At 47.5% G+C, this 8,175-nt stretch overlaps 1 protein-coding gene across 1 annotated transcript; it reads left to right on the top strand.

Moving 5' to 3' along the window:
• Positions 1-631: 631 nt before the first annotated feature.
• LOC125550837 (aldehyde dehydrogenase family 3 member H1-like) lies at positions 632-4,720 on the top strand. Its single transcript, XM_048713943.2, has 10 exons — positions 632-1,133; positions 2,039-2,107; positions 2,221-2,317; positions 2,888-3,094; positions 3,179-3,294; positions 3,376-3,480; positions 3,576-3,748; positions 3,847-3,937; positions 4,042-4,191; positions 4,269-4,720. The coding sequence occupies exons 1-10, from the start codon at positions 942-944 to the stop codon at positions 4,512-4,514; spliced, it is 1,446 nt and encodes a 481-aa protein (XP_048569900.1). The 5' UTR covers positions 632-941; the 3' UTR covers positions 4,515-4,720.
• Positions 4,721-8,175: the final 3,455 nt, after the last annotated feature.

Consider the following 8,175-nt stretch of genomic DNA (forward strand, 5'->3'; position numbering starts at 1 on the left):
GACATTCTCCTTTTCAAATTACTCGTCTTAGATTTATCTAGATATAAATGTATCTAACACTAAAACATGTTTAGATACATTCCTATTTAGACAAATGTAAGACAAATAAGATGATAATAGTATGTCAACTCATGGCCCTGGGTGTATCTTGGAATACGTAAACAATGGCTACTGCGGTAAGCAAATGTTTCTTTAAGAGCAAGATGGCTGCTTAAGTTAGTCTGATCCGTAAGCAACAACCGATCGAGTGATTAATTGTTTTCATTTATGTGTGATTTTTTATTTAGAATCCTTTTATGTTGGATTAAGCCTTGCCAGAATGGGAGAACGCTTGTGTCGGTATTGATGTTAAAAAAAAAAAGAATGGGAGACAAACTGCACGCCATATCGCACCATTCACTCGTTCAGCCGCGTGGATCGACTCGTGTTGGGTGCACGTAGTCAAAGAAAGAAGGAGATGGGGTACGAGATACGATACGAGCCAACAAAACTCGCAGCATGTCGCCCGCGCCTCGATGCCTCCGGCGGCTTCCTGCGATCCTGTCTGCGTCACCCGCAAGATTCCAACCAACAGATTAGATATCTAGACATAGTGGTATAGATGGAGAAAAAAGTCTAAACAGATCTCATCGGCCCGCCGGCCGGTGGAGAAGATATCAACAGTTTGATGGTTGTATCTCCCTTTTATTATCTTCCAATTCTAATAATCTGGCGATCCTGTTTTTCAAACCAACGCAAGAAACCAATCAGGGCGTATATATAGGGATAGGGAAGGGTCCAACTCCATCCCCGTCTCCATCTCCGTCCCTGGGTCGGGTGCACACTTCTCTCCCACCCCCATCTCTCCCTCCCTCCCCTGTTCCTTGCCTTATCTCCATTGCCGCCTGCTGCTTCAGCTTGGGCTTAGCTAGCCAGGGAACGAGGAGGAGCGGGTTGTTGTCATGGCGGCGTCGGCGGCGGCGGTGATGGAGGAGCTGCGGGGCAGCTTCAGGGAGGGGCGGACGCGGCCGGCCGAGTGGCGGACGGCGCAGCTCAGGGCGCTCGTCAGGATGATCGAGGAGAAGGAGGACGACATCAGCGACGCGCTCCACGCCGACCTCGCCAAGCCGCGCATGGAGGCCTACCTCCACGAGGTATGTCGCAGCTCCATCTCCGTGCCGAATCTTCAAGTTGACTCCAGCAGGATAGGATGATTCTTGGGTTGGCAAGAACTGGACTGGAATTCCAGCTCTGTTTGCATGATTTTCTCTTCCTCCCCGTGCCCGTGCGTGATTGCATCCGGTTTTATAAATCCATGGAAGTAAATTTGATGAGAGCTTTGCCGGCGCTGGATCAGTCGCCCCGAGTTCCTTCGCCTTGACTTTCTCCGTATCTGATCTTCAACGGATCAGTAAAGTTCTTCCCATTAATTGTTCGTCTTGTACAGATACTCCTCACAACTCACAAGATTCGTTTTGTCTTTGGACCATCTTTCCTGCTCCTCGGCCGAATTGGCTCAATCATGCTACTCGGTTAATCGAAACCGTGGCGGGGTTGTCGGCCAGCGGTGCCTTTGGGAAAGTTAGGCGTGTTAGTCCCTTTCCTCGCAACTCTCGGAAAGGGTTGCGTGCCAAATAAATAAATAAATGATTACTCCTCCATTGCCGGCGGCGTCCCTTCCAAGAAAACCCTCGCTTTGTTTGCTCCGGGGTCAGACGAAGTCTGCAAATTTTCAGTTTGGGCAGCAGATGCAACTTGCATCAGTTTGTACTGCATGCTATCTTTTTCCTCTTTTTGCGAAAAAAGGCTTCCGTTGAAATATCATATTTGTCCGAGGCAGGGGTTCCTAAGCTGGCCAGTCACAGTCTGTAGTTACTGAAGCATTGCTGTTACTATCAAGCTAGGACTAGGAAATGCCACACTAGTCAAATTTGGTGATTGCAATCTGTAAAGCAACAGAAATAAATGAACAGAGAAGCCTGATTGCTTCACAACACTTTTTTGCCGATCTAGTAACTGATGACCACATGTTGTTGACATCTGTCTGTTCATGACTCAGATATCGCTGGCGAAAGGGGCGTGTATGTTTGCCCTCAAGGGGCTCAAGAATTGGATGAAGCCCGACAAGGTAGGGAAATCCATTCTCCACATACTACTGATTACACCTTTTTGTAAATAAAAATCCATTGATTTTGCTGATATGGGATGTGTGACCTTTACTACTTTTTATATATATTCCAGGTACCTTCTGCCATAACTACATTCCCATCCACTGCTCAAATCGTGCCGGAGCCCCTGGGTGTCGTTCTCGTCATATCAGCCTGGAACTATCCTTTCTGTAAGTCAATGGCATTGAACATAGTACGTACTGTGCTATGTAGCGAGACAGTTGAGTAGGGATTTAATCCATGCAATTTGTGTGGGAGAGGCTACGAGGATACACTAGTTAACCATTGATTAAATCTGTTGCCTGATGGTGCTGGAGGATTATGGCATGAGTTTGATATGCTCCCGTGTCCCGCGCGCAAGGATTGGCTACATGCCAATCTGTTTCGTAGTTGGTACCTTTCGTTTTCGTCAAACAAACATCGATTTCTGCAGTTATGCTCTAACGCAATCTTATGCCACAAGTCCTGATTTTTATTTTCAACACATGCGCATTACAACGGCAGGTTTCGACAGTCTTAATTATGGCACCATTACATCTTTGGCGACCAAAAACAAAATTTTAGTTATTATTTTACCATCTAAACACTTAATATCTTGGGACTGGTGCTTTCGACCAGTTGAATTTGGTTAGAAAAATTGTAGATTAGTTTCCCCCTTCTGTATTGAGTATTTTTTCCTTGTTAGATTCCTGGATGATCGCTCGATATTAAGATGACTAATAATCTCACCTTCGTTGTAGTGCTATCCATCGAGCCTGTCATTGGAGCAATTGCTGCTGGGAATGCTGTTGTGCTGAAGCCATCAGAACTTGCGCCAGCAACATCGTCATTGTTCGCGAAGCTGCTACCAGAGTACGTCGATAGCTCGTGTATAAAAGTTGTGGAGGGAGGTGTCACTGAAACAGGTGCACTCTTACAACAAAAATGGGATAAGATCTTCTACACAGGTTAAGTTCTTACCTGTCAAATAGTTTCTGCTTCTTCAATTAATGTTATGTTCCTAATAGTGCGCGTGTTCATTTGAACTGCAGGAAATGGTAATGTAGCCCGCGTAGTGTTGGCAGCAGCTGCGAAGCATCTAACCCCTGTTGCTCTGGAGCTCGGTGGAAAATGCCCTGTTATTGTTGACTCTAACGTCGATCTGCATGTAAGCGATATCTAAAAATATTGTCAACTCTTACAAAAAAAAGTAGTCTTTTGGTTTTCTTAACAGAGATTTTCCTTCAAGGTTGCTGCTAAGAGGATTGCTGTTGGTAAATGGGGCTGTAACAATGGCCAGGCATGCATTGCTCCCGATTACATCATAACGACAAAAGCATTCGTTACAGAACTGGTATCTACACTACTATTATAACTACCAGCCAGATAATTGCTTCTGCCAACTGAAGTTCTATACATTTACTTATCTACGAAATAAACTTTCTACAGGTCGACTCTTTGAAAAGAGTCTTGGAAAGGTTCTATGGGGAGGATCCGTTGCAATCGGCGGACCTGTCTCGTATTGTGAGTATTAGCCATTTCGAACGATTAGCGAAGTTGATAGAGGACAAGGAAGTTGCCACCAAGATTCAGCTCGGTGGTCAGACAGATCAGGAGCAACTGTGAGAACTCTTTATAGCGTGAACTTTCAGTCACAAACTCACAGTTGGGTTTTGGAAGGTGTTTGATTGAGCGCTAACTTTTGTTTCTTATGTCGCAGAAAAATAGCTCCTACGGTGTTGGTAGATGTTCCTCTTGATACAGAACTTATGACAGGGGAAATATTTGGCCCCATGCTTCCAATTATAACGGTTGGTACTCCTGCCTTGATTTTCCTACAGTGCATGAAGTCTGCATGACAGTATTCAGAATTAAACCTAACTCTGTTTGGATTCCTTTTAACTATGGTTGTCAGGTCGACAAGATTGAAGAAAGCATCACACACATCAACGCCGGGGCGAAGCCACTGGCGGCCTACCTCTTCACCAAGGACAAGAAACTGCAACAAGATTTCGTCTCAAACGTCTCGGCAGGAGGCATGCTCGTCAACGACGTCGCCCTACACGTAACTGCTCATGAACTCTGTGAATCAATCTTCTGTACCAAAAACATGCTTCCTCCTGAACACATCACATTTTACAGCTGACGAACCCACATTTGCCGTTCGGTGGCGTGGGCGACAGCGGCACGGGGTCGTACCATGGCAAGTTCAGCTTCGACTGCTTCACCCACAGAAAGGCAGTGCTGATCCGCGGGTTCGGTGGCGAGGCGAACGCAAGGTACCCACCCTACACGGCAGAGAAACAGAGGATCTTGAGGGGCCTCATCAAGGGCAGCTTCTTTGCGCTGATCCTTGCGCTCCTGGGGTTCCCAAGGGAGAAGCGTTAGCTGAGTTGAGTTCCCTCCCTTCTCCAGTACAGCATAGCAGGATTGTTCATGTTCATGAGGGTGATGTGCAGGACTGGTGATGTGGTGCACTTCTGCACTGTGAAGCGCCAGTGCGCGAGTGTGTTAAACAGGTGTAAAATATGGGACTATCATCGGATTTCTGGATGTAATTTAATTTTACATAAATAAACCTGGTTTGCTACTTACTCCAGCGTGAAGGATGAAGAGGATTACGCCCTGCTTAAAAAATTGCAAGAATTATCTGTAATGTTCATCATTTCATTGCATTGTGAGACTAGCTGCATTTGTTAATTAAGAGAGTTTAGAACAAGCTTGACAGCCCGAAGGACCGGTTGCACAAAAGCCTACTCCCCGGCATAATATTACACAAATGAGTTACTCCCGTCAAACCCCAATTCTTCGCCTCGCATCGGATTTTTGACCCTTATTGTTGAAGATCCTCGCATTGTGTTCATTCCAAATCTCTCAAGCCACAAGCATGTTGACCGAAGCCATAGCCTTTTGGCGAGCGAGGCCATCATGCACAGTGCCGTACCACCAAGATTTGACGCCTGGGAAGCCATGCCAAACGTCCTTGTAACCATGCACCCCCACCTTAATGGAGAATCTGAACTTGAAGAGGAGGTGTGGCGCCGACTCCAATACTTGGTTACGAAGTGGGCAATTGCCGCAATTTGGCCAGACAAAAAAACTTACACTTGGGCGGCGCCCAATTCTTCCAGATTGTGGTCTTGAAGCTCCTTGTCGTGGCACCAATGAGGTGCTACCTATATGCCAAGGCCATGGAATAGCGACCCAAGGCAGTTAACTTCCAAGTAATGGTGTCAGCTGTCATGAAGATGGGACAGAAGTGTCCAAAGCAAAGTGAATTACTGGATGTGCACCACCGTGGGTCCATTTGACAAACTGATCTGGTCCACCCAGGCTCCGTTCTGGATAGCTTTCCTCACACATCATTTGGCTTTTGGATATGTCAATAATAAGAGATACACTGTGCTTTGGCCTTAGTCCTCCAGCCAAGCCAATTCTGAGAAGCTCGCCTTGTTTCCATCTCCAACGGCGAGCTTAGTAAGCCCATGAAACACATCCATATCCTCCCCATCGCATGGGTTCTGGTGCCAACCCACGTTTTTGCCGGCGCTTCCCGTTAAAGCCATGACCATCCCAGGTGGAGCGGCGAGCAACTTGTCAAGGTGCAAGATCCCATGGTTTTCAAAGTTGACAGGGCGGCACACCGCCATCCAAATAACTTTGCACTTGGCCCCGGAGACCTTGTTGGAGCCAGCCCAAAAGAATGCCCTACAGATCTTGTTAATGGCTTGTAACATCTCCACCGTTATGACGAGCGGTGTGGTGTGGTAGATTGTGATGGTGATGAGGGCCAACTTGACCTTGGCAGTGTGGCCCGCCGTTGTGTAGTGTTTTCCTTAGGGGGTGGGGGCAACTTGCCAACGAATTGGTCCTCGAGATGCTGGAATTGGATCCGCATTAGCCGCTTGACCGATAGGGGTAGCCCGTGGCGCATTGGAAAGGTCAATCTCACAACCGGGAGGGTTTGCATGATATCGTCAACATCCAAGCCACCGCAAAGAAGGTTTTTTGGAAGTTCGTAACAAGCCTGATGTGTTGGAAATATGCCCTAGAGGCAATAATAAAAGCATTATTATTATATTTCTTTGTTCATGATAATTGTCTTTATTCATGCTATAACTGTATTATCCGGAAATCGTAATACACGTGTGAATACATAGACCATAATATGTCCCTAGTAAGCCTCTAGTTGACTAGCTCGTTGATCAACAGATAGTCATGGTTTCCTGGCTATGGACATTGGATGTCATTGATAACGGGATCACATCATTAGGAGAATGATGTGATGGACAAGACCCAATCCTAAGCATAGCACAAAGATCGTGTAGTTCGTTTGCTAGAGCTTTTCAAATGTCAAGTATCTTTTCCTTTGACCATGAGATCGTGTAACTCCCGGATACCGTAGGAGTGCTTTGGGTGTATCAAACGTCACAACGTAACTGGGTGACTATAAAGGTGCATTACAGGTATCTCCGAAAGTGTCTGTTGGGTTGACACGGATCGAGACTGGGATTTGTCACTCCATATAACGGAGAGGTATCACTGGGCCCACTCGGTAATGCATCATCATTATGAGCTCAAGGTGACCAAGTGGTTGATCACGGGATCATGCATTACGGTACGAGTAAAGTGACTTGCCGGTAACGAGATTGAATAAGGTATTGGGATACCGACGATCGAGTCTCGGGCAAGTAACATACCGATTGACAGAGGGAATTGTATACGGGGTTGATTAAATCCTCGACATCGTGGTTCATCCGATGAGATCATCGTGGAGCATGTGGGAGCCATCATGGGTATCCAGATCCCGCTGTTGGTTATTGACCGGAGAGTCGTCTCGGTCATGTCTGCTTGTCTCCCGAACCCGTAGGGTCTACACACTTAAGGTTCGGTGACGCTAGGGTTATGAAGATATGTATATGCAGTAATCCGAATGTTGTTCGGAGTCCCGGATGAGATCCCGGACGTCACGAGGAGTTCCGGAATGGTCCGGAGATAAAGAATTATATATAGGAAGTGCTGTTTCGGCCATCGGGACAAGTTTCGGGGTTATCGGTATTGTACCGGGACCACCGGAGGGGTCCCGGGGGCCCACCGGGTGGGGCCACCTGTCCCGGGGGGCCACATGGGCTGTAGGGGGTACGCCTTGGCCTATATGGGCCAAGGGCACCAGCCCTACTAGGCCCATGCGCCTAGGATTTCCACCACGGAGGAGTCCAAGTGGTGGAAGGCACCCCGAGGTGCCTTGGGGGGGGAGGGAAACCCTCCCCTGGCCGCCGCACCTAGGAGATTGGATCTCCTAGGCTGCGCACCACCCCCCCTTTGGCCCTCCTATATATAGTGGGGGAGAGGAGGGATTTTATACCTCAGCCTTTGGTGCTTCCTCTCTCCCCGTTACGTCTCTTTCTCGTAGTATAGGCGAAGCCCTGCTACTGTGACGCCCTGCATCCACCACCACGCCGTCGTGCTGCTGGATCTTCATCAACCTCTCTTCCCCCCTTGCTGGATCAAGAAAGGAGGAGACGTCATCCGTTCCGTACGTGTGTTGAACGCGGAGGCACCGTCCGTTCGGTGCTAAGATCATCGGTGATTTGAATCACGTCGTGTTCGACTACATCATCCCCGTTCTTTGAACGCTTCCGCTCGCGATCTACAAGGTACGTAGATGCATTTAATCACTTGTTGCTAGATGAACTCCTAGATGGATCTTGGTGAAACCGTAGGAAAATTTTTGTTTTCTGCAACGTTCCCCAACAGTGGCATCATGAGCTAGGTCTATGCGTAGTTCTCTTGCACGAGTAGAACACAATTGGTTGTGGGCGTTGATGTTGTCAATTTTCTTGCCGCTACTAGTCTTATCTTGCTTCAACGGAATTGTGGGATGAAGCGGCCCGGACCGACCTTACACGTACTCTTACGTGAGACAGGTTCCACCGACAAACATGCACAAGTTGCATAAGGTGGCTGGCGGGTGTCTGTCTCTCCTACTTTAGTTAGAGCGGATTCGATGAACAGGGTCCTTATGAAGGGTAAATAGAAGTTGACAAAT

Source organism: Triticum urartu, chromosome 4A, assembly GCF_056163025.1.
Source record: "Triticum urartu cultivar PI428250 chromosome 4A, HENAU_Tu73, whole genome shotgun sequence".
Taxonomy (NCBI): Eukaryota; Viridiplantae; Streptophyta; class Magnoliopsida; order Poales; family Poaceae; genus Triticum; species Triticum urartu.